Raw genomic sequence first — 19,403 nt, 5'->3', positions numbered from 1 at the left:
TATAATGAGAACCGTTAATGTTGAATTTTCAAATAATATCCTACATAGATTACATAATGATTTTAGTCATAGGTCAACCGTCTCGTCTATTTTTGGTCACGCAAAGAAGAAAAGTTTTTTTGTTGGTCTCCGTGGTAATGCGATCCTGCTCCGAATGGGTAAGGGATAAGAAGCCCTTCAAATATATGATTACTGTTGAGGTTACAAATGCTGGCCACAGAGGGAAGGTTTTGGGTAAACATTTGACTCAGTTCAGTACACAAATCGACACCCTCAAGTCATCAAAGAAACATGAGCAGACTTCTCATTTGCATACAACGACTGCATGATCGTATCTTGGTATTAGTCTCCCTCTGGCGGTCAGGTTTAGAAAGCACACCTGCCGCAGAACTTTCAACATTGTAGCAACGGACATTGGCTAGCTGTGTCTTAGAGGTGCTTACCGTTAGGAGCAGGGCTTTCAAGTTTTTATTATCAAAAGTTTGTCGTGAGATTACCATACATGTCAACGTTTGGGTTGGGCCTGCGCCTCGTCCATTAATTGTATTGGGACAAGTTATCCCTTACTTCTCAGCATGATAAATGGTTGAGATGCGTGAGAAATTACAAAGTGTTTGGGCCTCACGCGAGAGAGTGATACCTGGTTGAAATGCTTAAGTCTCACGGCGAATGCGTGAGATGTACATGTTGTAGACATCCTTTTTGCTTTAATAAAAACGGTTCTTCAGGTTGTTGTTATGCACATTCTCTTAAATAAGTGTGGTCCGCCTAAAGGCAAGTGTCCAGTAGGGGACAAAATATACAATTATTTATAACCACTACCTATTCTGTCATCCTATCCTCTCTGTCTTTAAATCTCTCTCAGACACACACGCTGCACCCCGATCCCTTCCATCATCCCGCCACTACAAGAGCACACACACCTTAATTGCCCTGGCTCGATGATGACAACAGCTTCTATCATGCACCATTGTTGTCTGTCCCGACCTGACAACATCAGAAAGGGGTCTCTTTTCAACCTGTGTGGGATGTCACTACAATTTTCTTTTAAACTTTTTAATTCCTTTCGTTTATATTTTTGATACGACAGCATTAATCACATACGTAATCCGTCCAAGGTATTTCACAAATCTCTCTGAGCTTTGTCCTATGAGTAGGAACAGACGTCGATGCTGCTCCCAGCATTTGGCTGGTTTTCCTCTCGCTGGGCGGGCGGTCACACAGATCAACCTTCAGCCCTCCCCAGCAGTCGCTAAAAGCAAGCGGATGATCCGTTGCTACTGAATACCCGACAAGACACAGCAACTTACTGCCGTAAGTAAACAAAGCGTCGCTGTAGTTCCATGCTTACAAACTTGAAAAATTAACGATTGTTTTGAAATAAGATAGCCTACCACACGACGATTATTATTTGATTTAAACTTGGTAAGTACCCCTTTTCCCTTTCCAACCTTATATCCACCTCGTGGGTTAGGGATGTCACTATAATCGTTATTATCCAGGCAATTCAAAAAAGAAGAGATGCTGGAGATCCCATTATGTACGTGTGTAGAATATATTATGTTTCGTTGAAACTTGCATTGTAACTGTCTTTGTTTACGAGTAGGTTGGTCGACAAATCCGAGGTTTCTGAATGTTGTTCAGGTGCTCTTTGTTTCCCACGCTCAACTGTCAAGGCATGACCGAGTTGATACTTTGTCACCGTGTTATAAGCTCGGCTACCCTAGATATGTTAAATCAGCGTAATCTAAATTAATGTAACATTTTTTAGTTTTCTGGACTGTTCCATTATACAGTAAGATATACTTGTTCAATACACAAACGGCGTAGGGCTTGAGAAACACCTAGTCTGCTGTATCTTTACATTGCGCTTACCATTTAGTCTATACGAAACTTCTTTCATACTCCATACCGTTCGGCTCATCGCACTAATCTTACGTACATAACTTCACCTTGGAGTTTCTCAACATGGACTAAACTCCGGACAAATCCATTTGAAAAAGATTAGTCTAGGTTTTGACTGAGTGCCCGGATTGTTAATTTGCGTAATAATAGACAAGGCTACAGCTAATAGACTTAATTTTTCATCGTTTCCCAGGTACTTTTTTTTCGTTGAACTCTCTTTGGAATGCCCCAGAATCACCTCCTGCTTCCAACTCACCTGGGACAGGGGACTGGGACCAGCCTTTTTCTTAAGTCTTAATAGCCTGCGATGACTTTTTGCACAAGATGTCTGAAACTGCACTGAAACAGGTGACTGTGCTGAAGGAGAATGGACAAGATGGAGAGAAAACCTTAGACTGGAGTTATATTGAATGGCACCAGAATGAAGACCTGGTGTCCAAAGGTGTGTCTGAAGCCCAGACGCAAACCACCGCACGGTCGCACGAAGACAAGGAAACCCAGACCAGCAACCCTGTCATCATGCACATCGATTTGACCCGGACGCACTCCAAACTCAAACAGAGCCTCTCGTTGGACAGCGACAGCTTAGTGGCTCCTCTGTTCCAGTTTGATCGTCAGGCCCCGGCGCGGATCTCCACCTCGCCCACCCTGAGGAGGATGAGGAGCACACGGAGGCCCATCATGGACTTCCGGGACTCCATGAGGATGGAGAGCACGCAGGAAGAGGCCAGCCTCGGCGATACTTTCTCCCACATCGGTCCCCTCTCCCCCCCCCACAGGCTGATGTCTCCGCTGGCTGCCAGCCCTCTCTCCGATACAGGAAGCCACCATGACAGTGCACCAGACTCGTCATCGAGCCAGGACAACCCCAGATTTTCACACAGGTCAAAAACGCTGGACAATGGCATGGTTCACACGAGACAAGCGTCTTTGAACGCCCGTCAGAGCTCCAGTAAAGACTGCCTGGACAGGGAGGAACAGGTGAGGGCCCACGACCATGCTCTCCTCCACTGGAGATTTCACTTGGTTGTGTTAAACATTTATGGATCGCACAGAGAACCAAATGTCCTAATGACTAGAGAACCTAAACGATGGAGCTTTGTGCAGTACCCCAGCGCTGAAAGGGTTTGATAGATTTCACCTATTAAAGGTGCCGTCTGGTCCTGTATGCAGTTTGTACTACACTGTAACATACTGTATATCCGACCACAGCCCTAATAGACCAGAGGTCAACCCTATAGATAAGATCTTAAGTCTATAGATCTGATGTCCTGTGATTGCTCTCTCCATCCTGGTAGTGGCCCCCTGTTCCCCCCAGCTCTGCCCCAGACTCCTGTGGTGGGCGCTGACAATGCCAGCTTTAGATAGCAAATGAATCAGCAGTTACATGGCCTGACAGCCCAGCCCCGACAGGCTGTGTTCCTGGGGAAGGCTCCTCCGCGGGCCCCCACCTGCCAAACTAAAGAGCCCCCACCCCCCGCCCCCACCCCCCCACCCCCCGCCCCCAATAACAGAAGGGGTCAGCGGGCAATTTAGGAATATAATGGGGAGTGGAGGGGGCGGGGGGCTATTCATTAGGGCCCAGTATTCACCAGCGCACATTCTCAATAGAGCTTGGACGTTCTGCCCCGAGATCAGACTCTTTTGAATTCAAGCGACCACTTAGAACATTGACTCACTTTGGAAGTTGTTTGAAAGTGATCTAGTAATCTTGGAGGAGGAGGCCTGTTCAGCAGTGATTTAAACAGAGCTACCCCGAGAGTCCTAGATGAGAGTTGATTTGATTAGTTCACACAGGATGTTCAGCATAAGCATGTTTACATAAAAGGCCGCAATGAAAGAAGTTCGGCGTATGTACATCGTTCACACACTTCTGGTCGCATCAAATGGAAAATAGTTCAGTAGTCCCAAAGCTACAGAAGTCAAAATATTATGAGGAAGTTATAATAGTGTATTGATTAAGTACTCTCAGGTCTTGATAGACGATACCTTATCTCATGCCTTTTTTTTCCTCTCTCGGCAGGAAAAGGAGCCTTGTCATAAAAGGTAGGTGTGTCTGATTTGAATGTCTTTGCATGCCCACTTGGCCTCCCCAGAAATATCCTCACCTCACCCTGTGTGAACGGCTATTTGCATGGAAATTTGCCTTTAACAGTCTGCGTCTGAACAGTAACTAGTGCACGTTATGGAAGGGGGGACAGTGTCACACCAAAGGCTTTTTGTTTTTGTTGTTTAAATGGATGAAGCAAACAGCTCCTTAGCCAAGTTCCCAGTTTGTATCAGAATCTGTTGTTCCGTGGCTGTTTCGCAACATCTCCCATTCAGTGAAATTGGGTTCCCATTAATCCAGGAATGTGTTTGTAGGGAAACATCTCGTGTTCTGATCGGACCTTTGGCCCGAGATGGAGAGCCGTTTCTGCACTGGGAATGAGTGGACCCTGGGCAGAGGAAGCCCCATTGTGCATTCATTGTGCTGGGCCTTTGTTAGCCGGCCCATGAGCTCACGGACTTGAGTTATGAGAGTCCCATGGTTCTGAGTGGACTAGACAAACGCTCATTAGGGCTGTTCTTCCTCTCGCCATCCTCCCTCCTCTTAATGGGCCTCCAGGCTTGTCTCTCTAGTGGTTAATTAGGCAGCTTTTGTCCCTACAGTGAAGCACTGGCCCTGGCCCCCGTCCTTGTGGCCTGGCTACAGTAGCCCTCGGACAGAACGTATTTCTTTTTATGCCTCGTTCAGGGGATTCAGATTGAGGGGAACAAAGAGGCCCTTTCTGAGCGAGCCCAGTATCTGGGTCCCTGACCACAGAGAGAGCATTCTGACTGGACACGCAGGAACAAGGTGCATTGTGGCACGTAGAGGAAATATACTGCAATTAACAGTGACCCGGTTTAGGAAGATCTGCATGCAACGCCACAGCCACGTTCTGTTGTGTCTCTCAGGTGTTGATTAAAAGGGCACTTTTCTCAAAAATCAAATTTTCCTCAATCGTCCATATGATGTTGAAATGATAAAAGTGTATGATGCAAACCAATGAGCTAATAGGTCTGTCGTCACATGATTCATTATATAACAGCAGGATCAATCATAAACTTTTTGGGGATTTACTATCCCACATGAAATGCATAGTGGTTGGATACCAAAAATAAAAGGGAGGATTGTGGGACTTGGTACTGTTTTCTTGGCAACTCAGCTCTGCGTCTGTCTCGGGGCTGTTATGAATCTAGGGATGTGGAGATGATTCCGGATCATGGTCCCCTTTAGTGCAGAGAACTACGGCCATCTTATGACCTCAAGAACTCAGCAGAAGACTGAAGACGTGGCCCTCCCGGCCTAACTGATTTGCACAAAATCAGTCAGGTGTGCATCGTTAGCTCAATGTCAGTTAGGTGTGCATCGTTAGCTCAATGTCAGTCAGGTGTGCGTTGTTAGCCCTGCGGCCATAGCCTTCTGTGGGTTCAAGCCTGTCAGTTTGCTCTTGGTTGACATAAGCCCCAATACAGAAGGTTTGGTAAGAGACAGATGTACTCCAGCCAGTACAGAGCACCGACATGGGGATGTCCACGAGGGATGGGCTCTCCCTGCAACATCCTCATTTGATCTAAATGGGTACTATGAATCACAGCAAAAGAATAAACCAGAACAAAGTACTTCCATGCTATGTTAAATGGTTCCCATATGTGGGCTGTTGTCACAAGGTCATCACCTTAGCAGGGAGTATAAGTGAGCAGAGCAGCTGGCTGAACCTCTTCAGGGCCTGGTGTCATGTCTAGATAACCTTCAAACACGCCATTTATAAGCAAACAGTGTAGCCTTAGTGTCCTGGGGGGACGACGACGGGGAACATGTTATGGTTGTGTTTGATCTGCTTTCCTTGTCATGGTATCTTCCTTATCTAGGAGGTTTAATTGCGTGTGTGTTCGCTGGGTCATGTGCTCTTTAACGTTTGCATCAGCTTGTAATCCTGGCCCCCAGCTGTAGTTCCAACTAGCAGTGACCGAGTCATGCAGAGAGAGGGATCTGAAGCAGGCAGAAGAATAACCTCGAGCGGAGGCAGAACCAGACTAGCAGGTTGGTGTTGGGTTCACCTAACCCTGCCAGCAGGCTGTTCTACAGCTGTAGCTCTCTGCTTTCTTAAGTATATTCCAGAAGGGGAGAGACAGTAAGAGCTATGTCGCTTTGTCAGGCAAAACATGACACTTTTTTTCTATGACTGTGTAGATATGAAACTTAATTCGAGACTGTAGTGGATATGTTTCAACATATAATGTTACAAATAAGACTCTGAGATGTTATATGAACAGCTAATGGTTCATCCGTTTGTCATTGTTCATTAGTCAGTAGTGCTTCGTGAATATTGACACTTGAGATGTCAAACAAGGTGTGTTAGTACATGGCCTGCAGGAAGGCGAGTGCTGAACTGGGTTTCTCTTGCTCTGGTCTGCTCTCCTTGTCTGGTATCTCCTACTTAGCTCCTCTCTCTGGTCCACCCTGCTGGTATCTCCTAGTTAGCTCTTCTCTCTGGTCCACTCTGCTGGTATCTCCTAGTGAGCTCCTCTCTCTGGTCCACCCTGCTATCTCCTAGTGAGCTCCTCTTTCTGGTCCACCCTGCTGGTATCTCCTAGTGAGCTCCTCTCTCTGGTCCACCCTACTGGTATCTCCTAGTGAGCTCCTCTCTCTGGTCCACCCTGCTGGTATCTCCTAGTGAGCTCCTCTCTCTGGTCCACCCTGCTGGTATCTCCTAGTGAGCTCCTCTCTCTGGTCCACCCTACTGGTATCTCCTAGTGAGCTCCTCTCTCAGATCCACCCTGCTGGTATCTCCTAGTGAGCTCCTCTTTCTGGTCCACCCTGCTGGTATCTCCTATAATGAGCTCCTCTTTCTGGTCCACCCTGCTGGTATTTTCTCGTGAGCTCCTCTCTCTGGTCCACCCTGCTGGTATCTCCTATAATGAGCTCCTCTTTCTGGTCCACCCTGCTGGTATTTTCTCGTGAGCTCCTCTCTCTGGTCCACCCTGCTGGTATCTCCTAGTGAGCTCCTCTTTCTGGTCCACCCTGCTGGTATCTCCTTGTGAGCTCCTCTCTGGTCTACCCTGCTGGTAGTCTCCCAGGAGATCTGACATGGCTCTCTCTACTTTGACTAAAGGAAGTAGCCAGACATGCAATGAGTGGTTGCAATGAGTGGTTGTGCATGCAATGAGTGCTTTGCTTGGCCTCCAGCATGCTACCTGTAGTAACCTTATGTTACTAAACAACATGCAGTAGCGAGGTGCAAATGGTATCTCAACAATGTGGAAATGCCAAACAGGAATGATGTTATTTCCTGAGTTGACGGGGAGAAAGAAACATGGATATCCTGTGTCTATTGCACACGTATGTGCACGCATACCCCTCTGTTTTATGACACACAATGTGATTCATCCAGTTTATTTAGTTAGACATTACACTAAATTGGCCTTCCCTTTTCTCTCATTCTATTAATAGTTTCCCCCTGTGCTCTCTTCTCTTCCTCTCCATCCTCTCCACTATTCTGCACTTGTCTCTTCCTCCTCTCCCAGACTGCAGGAGCGGAGGCGGAGCTCTGTGGTGGTCAGCCTGCCAGGATTGGACGTTTCCCCTGGTGACCTGTTTGTGTCCAATGGAGTGGCAGACATATTAAACAGCTCCAACTTCTCAGGTTAAACTGCTTCTGAGTTTTTACATTCTCCCTCCGCCATCTCTCTTCTTCTCTCAGGCACTGTTTTTCTTCCTTTCTTTTTTTTCGCTCCTTTTCTCTTTCTCCCTCTTTATCTCCATCTCCTTTCCCCTTCATCTGTCTGTCAAGGTTGATCCACCCAAACCACAGCATACCTATTATCATTAGGAATGCGTCAATGTTTACTTTTAATGTGTGATGCCACTCAAAGCTTGTGCATCCTTTTGGATTAAATTGTCTGTCCTTTCTTCACAACCTCATATATCTTTATATGTACCCAAGTAGATCATCTCAATCTTGTTTTTAACATTTTCAACAGATACAAAGAAATCCAAGTGGCCCTTTTCCCGACGCAGCACGGTAGGTTGTTGTGTTGTTTTTGCACGACGTGTTGTGTGTTCTGGAATGTTCTGTGATGCCCTTCCTCTGCTTCGGCGAGGTGGAATGAACATTGTTCTCTGACCCACTTGCCAGAGCTCATATAGTTTCCCTGTCTATCACAAAGTTCAGTATGACTCAACGCTTTACAAGTGAAAACACCATCCATCTCAAATACTTAGTTGAAGGTGTTTACCCATGTCATATTAATAGAGCAACAAATATTTGAACATTGTGGTTTATTTGTCATGCATGCACTTTCTCTTTGACAAATGAGCACCCTCACAGCAGAGTGTAAATTAAAGGAATGTTCTAGCTGTTGGTTGTCTCCTCTCAGAAAAAAGGGAAGGCTCCGACACGCACAGCAGCTGACGTTGAGAAATGCCTCTCCGGGGAGCAAATACAGGACTGGAGAGACTCGGACTTCCAGAAGTACAAGGTGAAGGGCGAGGCTTCGGGTCCGCTTCATTCGAGGCTCAGCTCCGGCCTGACAGGCCATCTATGTTGTCTGCAGACCTGGCCCAAACACATGGGTCGGATCGATTTGACTTAGCCACTGCACTGAAACCAATGTAGCGTCCCATAGGTGTGACAAATCAAGTGCACCCTCATTACTTTCAAACCTTTTCTTGTCATTTGTCTCTGTGATGTACCCAGGTCAGGTCATTAGGCACACAGGACAGGTGACAGTTTAACATCATTGGATTTCCCTCAGGTGCAGGGAAGCACCCTTCGAATGCACCAAGGGAAAAAAAACAGACTTTGTTCCTAGCTATCATACATAGCAACCGTGGATGCTCATAAATCAGGAGACCAGTGACATGGCAAAATAAACAGTAGCTGTGCCTAACACACACACACACGCACACGCACACACACGAGGTGGCCCTGACCAGGAAGGGGTACTGAAAGGGGCCTCACCTATAAAGGAGGGACAACTTTGGTTGAATATTTGGTGGAATCATTGACAGGACTGACATGGCACTTCTCTTTTCTCGGTCCGTCCGTGCTTCCTGCCTCAGGACTGCTCACTGGGGGAGTTCCTCCAGGACCAGTCCCTCCAGAGGAGGACCGACTCCGACCCCCGAGACTACAAGAAGCAGGAAGCCATATGGGAGCTTTTCACCAGTGAATGCGTCTACTTCCTGGACCAGCTCATGGTGCTTAAAGAGGTGACAGATTCCACCAAAACACACACACACCCACGTCATCTCTCTCTTTCTGTCCCACACACACATCCTCCACACCTAGTCACACACCATCTTGCTCTCGCACACACCCTCAAACACACTTTGAAACAGGCTTGGCATCCCTGCAACCCAACACCACCTTCCTCTATACAGAGGTTAAAGACCAAGCAAGGTGTGACTTCAGGCAGAGTCCCATTGAGCCACAACCTTTAGAAATCCAGCAAGTTGTTTTGTCCTGAAATGTCACGGCCTCCATTGTTAGCGATTTAGAAAAGCAAATATAGGGTTATGGTTCTAGTTCCTTCTTTTCTTTTTTTTTTAATGATTTATTTCTGTGTCTGTCTATCTTTCTGTCTCTGTCTTTCTTTCTCAGGTGTTCCGGACCACCCTAGTCAACCTGCAGCTCCAGGACTGTCTATCGGATGTGGACTCCTGGCGGCTGTTTGCCAACCTCAAAGAGCTGTGTCTGGTGAGTCTGCCTCTGTCACACTGCTGGGCCTTTAGGAACTTCACACACCACGGCCTGGCACCAGCGTTCCGCCGTCTGACAAACCTCCTAGTTTCAAGTTTCCGATTTCCACTAAATTACAAGTTCCAGAGGTATTTTCTTTTTCTTTGGAACTAATTGGGTTTAAAGGATTTTTTTTGTTGAAGCAATGGAAGTGACACTTTTACTGTAGACAATGCTTGGCAGCCCCACGGTGTGCATGGTACACTGAGTTGTAAGTGGAGGGTTGGTAGAAGTAGCCATGGGTTGGAATGATTTGGTGGTGACAGGAAGTCAAGTCATAGCAGGATGGTAATGGTTGTGTATGTCTTCGATTCTGCATGAATGAGGATGCCACCGAGACGTTGGAAGCCGTCTGTGAGGAGGAGGAGGATACTTCCGTGTCTGTCGGTTGCCAGGAGTTGAACCTTGAACCTTGAACCTTGCTCTGAGCGTTCATGTGACCCTTTGCTCCGAGCGTTCAGTAAGTGTGGAGATGATGATGTCATGTTTGTTTGTTGTCGGTCCGCAGGTGAGCTATGGGTTCCTGTGCACCTTGCTGCACGCCATCAGGGACTCCTGGGGGAGCCGTGAGACTGAGGGAGAAGGATCTCTGCTGGAGCTTCTCACCAAGGCAAGAACAGCGCACATACATGGATACACACTTCTGCATGTAGCCACTCTCACATACACAGCCAGCGCTCCACTCCTAAAGCGCTACGCAGCGTACTGTTACCAACGCCCAGGTTTGTCATGCTGGAGTGAAGTCCTATGTGATAAAGAATTGAGCAAGAATCAATCTATAAATCCATATCTCTGATTAAGCACGCTATCCCTTCAGTGACCTGCCCCAAAAAGATACAACAGTGATTTATGTGACTTACCCAATTTAACCATAACTTGATAATGTTAACAATGAACGTGTGTGTGTGTGTGTGTGTGTGTGTGTGTGTGTGTCAGCAGGCGTTCCGTGAGAACATCTGTTGCTGTCTCCAGAAGTACTGCCTCAACTACTCCACAGCCCTGCTCTACGTCGACAGCCTCAAACACAGGGAGGACTTTGGCTGCTACGTCAAGGTACTGCCGGACTGCTGCATCAGCCTGTCAACCAGGCAGTAAACCAGGCAGTAACCCAGCCTGTCAACCAGGCAGTAACCCAGCCTGTCAACCAAGCAGTAACCCAGTCTGTCAACCAGGCAGTAACCCAGCCTATAAACCAGGCAGTAACCCAGCCTATAAACCAGGCAGTTCAACCAGGCAGTTCCCCCGGCCTGTCAACCAGGCAGTAACCCAGCCTATAAACCAGGCAGTAACCCAGCCTATAAACCAGGCAGTAACCCAGCCTATAAACCAGGCAGTTCCCCCGGCCTGTCAACCAGGCAGTAACCCAGCCTATAAACCAGGCAGTAACCCAGCCTGTCAACCAGGCAGTAACCCAGCCTGTCAACCAGAGCGGGGAGCACTGGAGAGGCCTGTGTCCCCCTTGACGACCGTGCATGAGTCGAGGCTGTGAGAGGCTTGTTGCGTAGAGGCTGGAAGGCCTGACCTGTTGAGTCAGTGGGGCTCTTAGGGGATCGGAATGTTATGGTTTGTCTTTCGCCATTGTCTCCCCCTCCCTCCCTCACCCTCTATTCTGACTGTGTTGTTTTTTCAGTTCTTGAAGATCATTTTTCTTCCTCGACTACATTCCCCCCCCCCTCTTCCGCTCACCTCCCCCCATCCTTGTGTTCTCCTTAACAAGGTCCATCTCCTCCCCTTACCCTCTGACCTCCCTCTCTCTTTTCCCTCTCCCTACCCCCCCCCCCCTCCAGGTGAGGCAGGTGAGAGAAAGCACTAGGGGTTGTTATCCAACCCTATACTTAACCTAGTGCTTTCTCTCACCTGCCTCATCCCACTTACTCACTCTCCTCCTTCTCTCGCTCTCCCTTCTCTTGTTCTTCTTAACCGAAACCTCTCCTCCTGTCTCGCCTCCTCTTTGGCCCCAGCTGAGCTCCCCATTGTCTCCTTCTCTCGGTTCTCCTCAGTGGTGTGAGAGAAACCAGCAGTGCCGGAGGCTGCAGCTGCGCGACCTGCTGGTGGCGCCGTTACAGCGCCTGACCCGCTACCCGCTCCTGCTGAGGAACGTTGGGAAGAGGACCCGGGCCGAGGAGGAGGAGGGGGCCCTCCGCAGGGTGGTGGAGCAAGTAGAAACCTCCATATGTGAGAAACCACACCTCTATAAACACACACCACCTGACTGTCACTCAAACGTCTACATTTGTTGACACACGAAACACGTAACTCGCAGAACGTGAGCCGTGAGTACGCATCCAGGCCGGCAGCACCCCTCTGGAGTTTCTGCAGTAAAAACAAGAACTTGTACACCGAGCTGGGCTTTCCTCTGTGTGTTTGTAAGGGAGTTATTACTATGTGAGACCGTTGAAACACAGATTTGAGTCAGGTGCTTCTGCAGAACCTCCCTTTGCGGAACTTGTTTTCAGACCAGGAGGAACACCGGCGTGTCTGTCCGGTTCTCTGGCTAAGCGCCTCACGGCATGCTGACAGCAGAATAGGGGCGTCTATCAACAGATCCAGCGCTCATATGACGTGTCCCAACTCTGAGAGGCACAACATGGCGAGTCTTGACAGTGAGCAAACAGTTCAGTCCCCATGATGAGAGGGGACAGGGAGATGCGGTGGGGAGGTCTCTTGGCCTTGATGGACTGTGTGTGTGTGCGTGTGCGTGTGCGTGTGCGTGTGCGCGTGCGCGTGCGCGTGCGCGTGTGCGGCAATGATGCAACTGCAGGTTGGAAGAGACAGTCTTGAGGTGCAACATGCCGTGCTCCTGTATTCCACCGGTTCAATTGAATTAAAAATTAATTCTGGGCAACCACCCAATCACGCCTCACGGTCCTTTTGAGAGTTATTTCCCATAGCCAGATCAGCAGGGTGTGTCACATGACCAGAACGAGGCAGAGGTTGGGTGGTACTCTGGGGAGTGGCACGTTAACTCACCATGGCACTCCTGAACCCAGAGGGTTTGTGCGTGGGTGAAACTAATCACGCTCATAACTGACAGCCTCCGTCACACTGTGTAGAGGAGGATGTTTCGTAACTGACAGCCTTCACACTGTGTAGAGAGAGGATGTTTCATAACTGACAGCCTCCGTCACACTGTGTAGAGGAGGATGTTTCATAACTGACAGCCTCTGTCACACTGTGTAGAGGAGGATGTTTCATAACTGACAGCCTCTGTCACACTGTGTAGAGGAGGATGTTTCATAACTGACAGCCTCCGTCACACTGTGTAGAGGAGGATGTTTCATAACTGACAGCCTCTGTCACACTGTGTAGAGGAGGATGTTTCATAACTGACAGCCTCCATCACACTGTGTAGAGGAGGATGTTTCATAACTGACAGCCTCCGTCACACTGTGTAGAGGAGGATGTTTCATAACTGACAGCCTCTGTCACACTGTGTAGAGGAGGATGTTTCATAACTGACAGCCTCCATCACACTGTGTAGAGGAGGATGTTTCATAACTGACAGCCTCTGTCACACTGTGTAGAGGAGGATGTTTCATAACTGACAGCCTCTGTCACACTGTGTAGAGGAGGATGTTTCATAACTGACAGCCTCCATCACACTGTGTAGAGGAGGATGTTTCATAACTGACAGCCTCTGTCACACTGTGTAGAGGGAGGATGTTTCATAACTGACAGCCTCCGTCACACTGTGTAGAGGAGGATGTTTCATAACTGACAGCCTCTGTCACACTGTGTAGAGGAGGATGTTTCATAACTGACAGCCTCTGTCACACTGTGTAGAGGAGGATGTTTCATAACTGACAGCCTCCGTCACACTGTGTAGAGGAGGATGTTTCATAACTGACAGCCTCTGTCACACTGTGTAGAGGAGGATGTTTCATAACTGACAGCCTTCATCACACTGTGTAGAGGAGGATGTTTCATAACTGACAGCCTCTGTCACACTGTGTAGAGGAGGATGTTTCATAACTGACAGCCTCCATCACACTGTGTAGAGGAGGATGTTTCATAACTGACAGCCTCCATCACACTGTGTAGAGGAGGATGTTTCATAACTGACAGCCTCCATCACACTGTGTAGAGGAGGATGTTTCATAACTGACACAGCCTTCATCACACTGTGTATAGGAGGATGTTTCATAACTGACAGCCTCCGTCACACTGAAGAGGGAGGATGTTTCATAACTGACACAGCCTTCATCACACTGTTTAGAGAGAGGATGTTTCATAACTGACACAGCCTTCATCACACTGTTTAGAGAGAGGATGTTTCATAACTAACACAGCCTTCATCACACTGTTTAGAGAGAGGATGTTTCATAACTGACACAGCCTTCATCACACTCTGTAGAGGGAGGACGTTTCAGTGACAGAATGAAAGATTCCGACTCATTAACTCATCAACTGTCGCTAACCTATGACAAGTACACACAGCCTAAACATTTGCCAGAAACTTTTAGGGTTGTTGGGTTGTTTTTTTCTTTTCTTTTAACTTTCTGTGTTTACTCTCTGTCTGTGCAGGTGACCTGGAAGGCAAGGTGAAATGGCTGGAGAACTACCAGAAGGTCAAGCAGCTGAGAGACGCGCTAGTGTGGCTGCCTGTATGGGAGAGAGACAAGCGGGCCTTCGTCCCCGAGGTGCGCACAGGCATTTGTTTTTGTACGCTTCCTTATCTGCGTTCTCAGAACGCTTTCAGATTAGAAAACACCTTACAGAACAACAGTGCCACAGGGTTAGAGGAAGAGTATTACGGTAGATAAGGCGTAGATTGTGCCGCCAGATACCGATCAACAAACGATGCGTGCTGATGTTGTCGTGTCGACGATATATGCGTGCCGTGACCCAAGTGTTTCACCTGCTCTCTGGGCAGAACCTGAAGCACCTGGTGAAGGCGGTGACCCTGGAGAACCTCATCTCCCATCGCAGCCTGCTGTTTGAGGGCAGGCTGGTCCTCACAGGTCTGTATGGCAGCTTATGCACGCGCGGCAGTTTAGATATACAGTATGTTGACGTCCATTTAGAACTGCATGTATGTGTGCGTTTCTTGTCTTTTCTTTTTTTTCAACCAGTTGTCGGTGCTTAAGACCTTAGCACAGTACTGCATGTGTGTGTTTAGATGTGCGTGTGCGTTAAGATGTATGTTTGTTTTTAAACTGCATTTGTGTTTCGATCTGTGTTCAGACACGCCTGTGGAGGACACGATCGTTATTGTAACGATCACCCGCTTGTTGCTTCAGAGCGTTAAACACCTGCTTTGTGCTATGTTGCTAGACAACGCCAAGTTGATCGACGTTTACCTGTTCCTGTTTGATGAGTTCCTGCTGATCACCAAGATCAAGAGGAATAAGAAGGTGGGGCATTTGAATGTCCCCTCTCTGTATCTCTCTCTCTCCCTCCAAATCTCTCTCTCCCTCCAAATGTCTCCCTCTCTCTCTGTCTCTCTCTCTCTCCCTCCAAATGTCTCTCTGTCTGTCTCTCTGTCTCTCCCTTTCTCCCTCCAAATGTCTCTCTCTCTGTCTCTGTCTGTCTCTCTCTGTCTCTCTCTCTCCCTCCAAATATCTCTCTCTCTGTCTCTCTCTCCCTCCATATGTCTCTCTCTCTGTCTCTCTCTCTCTTTCTCTCTTCCTCATTTTCTCACTCGGTGTAGTTCAGGGGTGTCAAACTGCCCGCCAGGGCATCCAGATCTGCCTGTGGGACGTCTTTGCTAAGTTTGAAAATGACAGAAAAACATAAATCGTATTTCTATAAAAGTAACTGCTATTCCCAATCCAAATGTCTATTAAGCATATGCAAGTTTATGAGTAGAAACGTTTAGTAATTGTTTTAATTGATCCAGTAATTGGCAGAAGTGCTCATTGCCACAGGCAGCAACGCTCGCTGCTCGCTTTGTGACGCATTTGATGACAAACGCGTCACAAAGCAAGGGAATCAGCAGAGGAGAGCCCAGGCAGATCTTTGTTTCTAGTTTATTGTAGAAAGACCTTCAAATAGGGTTTATCATCAAAAACCTTCGCCAATGATTTAAACATCAAGAAATATTGTTGTTATGTATGCGTTACTCTGCTATGATTTTACTGGTCTGGCCCACTTGAGATCAAAGTGGACAGTATGTGGCCCTTTACCTACAATGAGTTTGACACCCCTGCTCTAGTTGAACTGACAAGGGTTCTCTCCTTCTTCCCCTCGGTCCTCTTCCACCCACTTGTGTCGGGGCTGCCTGCTGTAGAAGTCTGTGGGGGAGCAGAACCCTCTCCGACCGGCCCAGAGCCAGGAGCTGGACCAGCTGCTGAAGGAGGGCTGCACCTTCACTGTCCTGGACCAGCCTGTCTCCCTCGACCGTCTGCAGATGAAGAACGTAGACCAGCTCAATGCCACTGGTGGGTGTGCCAAGCCATCCCCCATGATCCACTGGCTCTCTCTCTCTCTCTCTCTCAATCTCTCTATCTCTATCTATCTCTCTATCTATCTCTATCTCTCTATCTATCTATCTATCAGACAGACAGACAGACAGACAGACAGTAAACAGAGGTGCCAACAATAAACATATACGAATCTTAAATTAAGTGAAAGTACAAAACTATTTCTAAGAACTAAACAATCTAAGAATAAAACAATTTTAATATATGTGTGTGTGTGTGTGTGTGTATATATATATATATATATATATAGATATAGATATAGATATAGATATAGATATAGAGATAGAGAGAGATATAGAGATAGATAGATAGATAGATAGATAGATAGATAGATAGATAGATAGATAGATAGATAGATAGATATAGAAAAAATATATGTATAATGTAGCTCTGGAAGAAATTGAGAGACCATTGCACCTTTTTGTTTCCATTTTTACAAAGTTGGGAAGGACAATTTTGAGTAAATAACAGAAGGGTCAAATTTAAGAGGCCACTGCTAATTTTACCTTGTCCTTCTCAACTCACAAAAATTTTTTAAGAAAAAGGTGCAGTGGTTGCTCAATTCTTCTCAGAGCTGTATATGCTGTAATTATGTGTACGATGTTGCTGCGCTGTTTTGTCAAACGGACAGTCAAGCACTGACTGTTTGGTTGCAGTATCCATGGTGATACTGTTAGAACTGTGCACTTCTAGTCCTTGATGATCTGCTGAATGTACCACAGTGGATAAAAGCATCAGCTCAAAGAATAAATGTCATCTGACGTCTCTCTCCTCAGCGTCGGGTCTGCCCCACTCCTTCATCCTCATGCACCAGAACCGGTACCAGCAGTACATCGGTGCCTTCATCCTCCAGGCTCCCTCCGAGTCCATCAAGGTAGGACTAGCTGCCTCTCATCTGCATGCGTAGGACCAGCTGCCTCTCATCTGCATGTGTAGGACCAGCTGCCTCTCATCTGCATGTGTAGGACTAGCTGCCTCTCATCTGCATGCGTAGGACCAGCTGCCTCTCATCTGCATGTGTAGGACCAGCTGCCTCTCATCTGCATGTGTAGGACTAGCTGCCTCTCATCTGCATGTGTAGGACCAGCTGCCTCTCATCTGCATGTGTAGGACCAGCTGCCTCTCATCTGCATGTGTGCAGCAGTAGGACCAGCTGCCTCTCATCTGCATGTGTGCAGCAGTAGGACTAGCTGCCTCTCATCTGCATGTGTAGGACCAGCTGCCTCTCATCTGCATGTGTAGGACTAGCTGCCTCTCATCTGCATGTGTGCAGCAGTAGGACCAGCTGCCTCTCATCTGCATGTGCGCAGCAGTATGACCAGCTGCCTCTCATCTGCATGTGTGCAGCAGTAGGACTAGCTGCCTCTCATCTGCATGTGTAGGACCAGCTGCCTCTCATCTGCATGTGTAGGACTAGCTGCCTCTCATCTGCATGTGTGCAGCAGTAGGACCAGCTGCCTCTCATCTGCATGTGTGCAGCAGTAGGACCAGCTGCCTCATCTGCATGTGTGCAGCAGTAGGACTAGCTGCCTCATCTGCATGTGTACAGCAGTAGGACCAGCTGAGTCTCATCTTGCATTGGGTTGTTTGGAATGTTAGTGGGATGGCAGACCTGCACGTCACTCACCCCGAAACTCAGACTTTATTTTGGTGTAGGGTAATTGTGTAGGGTTAATGGTTTGATTCTGAACTCAGCCCAGCAGTTTGATCTGCCACCTGGGCGTCAGTGTTATCTAAAGCTGACATAAACAGACGGTCAAAGTTTATTCTCTCCTAGCATTCATCTGGTAGTTTACTACTGTCATGTAAAGTCCTTCCTTATCAATGCCTCATTCTAACAACTAATAAGTGTTCATTGTATAACTCTTAGCTTCTTATCTTGAGTAAAGACTGAGCTAAGCAGTCCAACAGTGTGTCATTCGCAACCCAGCAAGCCTCAAGTTACCATCTGTTTGAGTTAGCTGGAGATATACAGGAACGTTGTCCGCTACATTCCTCCTGCATCCATTGTGACGCGTGTGTGTTCCAGAGGGTGTGGATGTCGAAGCTAGAGGGCGCTGTGGCAGCACTGTTGAAGATCGACGCTCAGCTGCCCCGGGTGAAGAACTCCGAATCCTCCCAGATATGACTCAGCGTTCATCATCATTCTCACCATGCACTCTGGAGTTCTGTTTAAGCCTTGTAAATTTACCAGCAGAATCATTTTGTAAACTGGATGTTTGCTTTGAATGGGTGTCAATTATTACAATAAACTGATGACTGTATGATTAAATAGTTTGTTGCCAACCAAGAGCCACTGTAAGACAAGGTACACCTTAGTGTGTGTCAACCAGGTAGGCGTGAGATGGACATAAAACATAAAAAAAGGGGATGGCTTTTTGCTAACATTTTACATGTTTTAATTTGTCAAGTCTTTATGGAAAAATTAGCAAACAAATTATACATCTGGTGCGTCGTGGATTACATTACTTAGCTTTTTTTCTGTTCAGTTGGGGGAAGGGGGGCGTTGTCCTAGAGCCGTCTAGTCCCCCCCCCCCCCACAGCCTCCTTGTGGGCCAGAGCTGGACCCCGCCACAGCTTGGCATAAGGCACACCCACAGAACCCCAAACCATCCCAGGAGACAGAGATCGAAAGCCAACTGACACATGCACAACAGCTGACATCAAAGTGAAACAAGCCACAATTTAGTGTCGTATGGTGTTGTTCCTTAAAGTTGTAAGACATTAGTTTTTTTTTAGTTTTTTTTTGTACGTTTGCTGTCAACATTTATGCACAAGGGTTTACACATCTCATACATATCTTCTTACAGTTAAAAACATGAATTACGAGAGCCTTGTTTTTAGGTGAGCGGGATAGAAGCCACATGTCGTGAAGATGCAGTGCACAGACTCGTGGACAGTGGTGCTGTGCCTGTTCACCTTTATCCCCTATGGCACAAACAGAGACGAGCTCTGTGACTGGTCAGCACTGGTCTGAGACGAGCGCTCCTAATTGGTCCGCCGGCGTCATTCCAAGGTCCAGGATTGGTCGACACAGGTTGGCGTGTGTCCCCCTCCCATTTCATAATACTCCAGGAGGTTCCTCCTCTGCCAGGCTTGACAGGCCAGGGACAGGAGACTGGCGTTATCCTTCAGGCTTCCCAGCGCTGCTTCAGTGACAGTCTGAGGTAGGACTGGAAATGAACCCGGATGGGCAGTGGCAGCCCATAATTATGTTTGTGACCGCCTGTTTGTTGGATGCGCACACTGGCAGAGACGCCACAGCCCCGCCCCCCCCCCCCCCCCCTCTTGAAACTAGCGCCAGCGT

At 47.7% G+C, this 19,403-nt stretch overlaps 1 protein-coding gene across 2 annotated transcripts; it reads left to right on the top strand.

Annotated features, from left to right (window-relative positions):
- Nucleotides 1-1,114: 1,114 nt before the first annotated feature.
- plekhg7 (pleckstrin homology domain containing, family G (with RhoGef domain) member 7) lies at nucleotides 1,115-18,810 on the top strand. Of its 2 annotated transcripts, none has more exons than XM_084671930.1 (17): nucleotides 1,115-1,314; nucleotides 2,099-2,886; nucleotides 3,929-3,951; nucleotides 7,459-7,577; nucleotides 7,915-7,955; nucleotides 8,311-8,412; nucleotides 8,996-9,145; nucleotides 9,537-9,632; nucleotides 10,183-10,284; nucleotides 10,614-10,727; nucleotides 11,675-11,849; nucleotides 14,199-14,314; nucleotides 14,548-14,635; nucleotides 14,949-15,028; nucleotides 15,904-16,054; nucleotides 16,873-16,970; nucleotides 18,126-18,810. In XM_084671930.1, the coding sequence occupies exons 2-17, from the start codon at nucleotides 2,230-2,232 to the stop codon at nucleotides 18,222-18,224; spliced, it is 2,211 nt and encodes a 736-aa protein (XP_084528056.1). In that variant the 5' UTR covers nucleotides 1,115-1,314; nucleotides 2,099-2,229; the 3' UTR covers nucleotides 18,225-18,810. The 2 variants fall into 2 exon arrangements, with proteins under 2 accessions (XP_084528056.1, XP_084528057.1); XM_084671931.1 differs by lacking the exon at nucleotides 1,115-1,314 and adding an exon at nucleotides 1,324-1,425.
- Nucleotides 18,811-19,403: the final 593 nt, after the last annotated feature.

This window comes from Hypomesus nipponensis, chromosome 14 (genome assembly GCF_054491055.1).
Source record: "Hypomesus nipponensis isolate SF chromosome 14, ASM5449105v1, whole genome shotgun sequence".
Taxonomy (NCBI): domain Eukaryota; kingdom Metazoa; phylum Chordata; class Actinopteri; order Osmeriformes; family Osmeridae; genus Hypomesus; species Hypomesus nipponensis.
This window is presented reverse-complemented; position numbering and strand designations above follow the sequence as displayed.

What these genes read in the sequence shown, in the direction of transcription:
- plekhg7 (XM_084671930.1), top strand. Translation starts at nt 2,230, where the DNA reads ATGTCTGAAACTGCACTGAAACAGGTGACTGTGCTGAAGGAGAATGGA. An exon ending in AGCGGGCCTTCGTCCCCGAG is followed by an intron (nt 14,315 to 14,547) that starts GTGCGCACAGGC and finishes CTCTCTGGGCAG; the next exon opens with AACCTGAAGCACCTGGTGAA. An exon ending in AGATCAAGAGGAATAAGAAG is followed by an intron (nt 15,029 to 15,903) that starts GTGGGGCATTTG and finishes TGCCTGCTGTAG; the next exon opens with AAGTCTGTGGGGGAGCAGAA.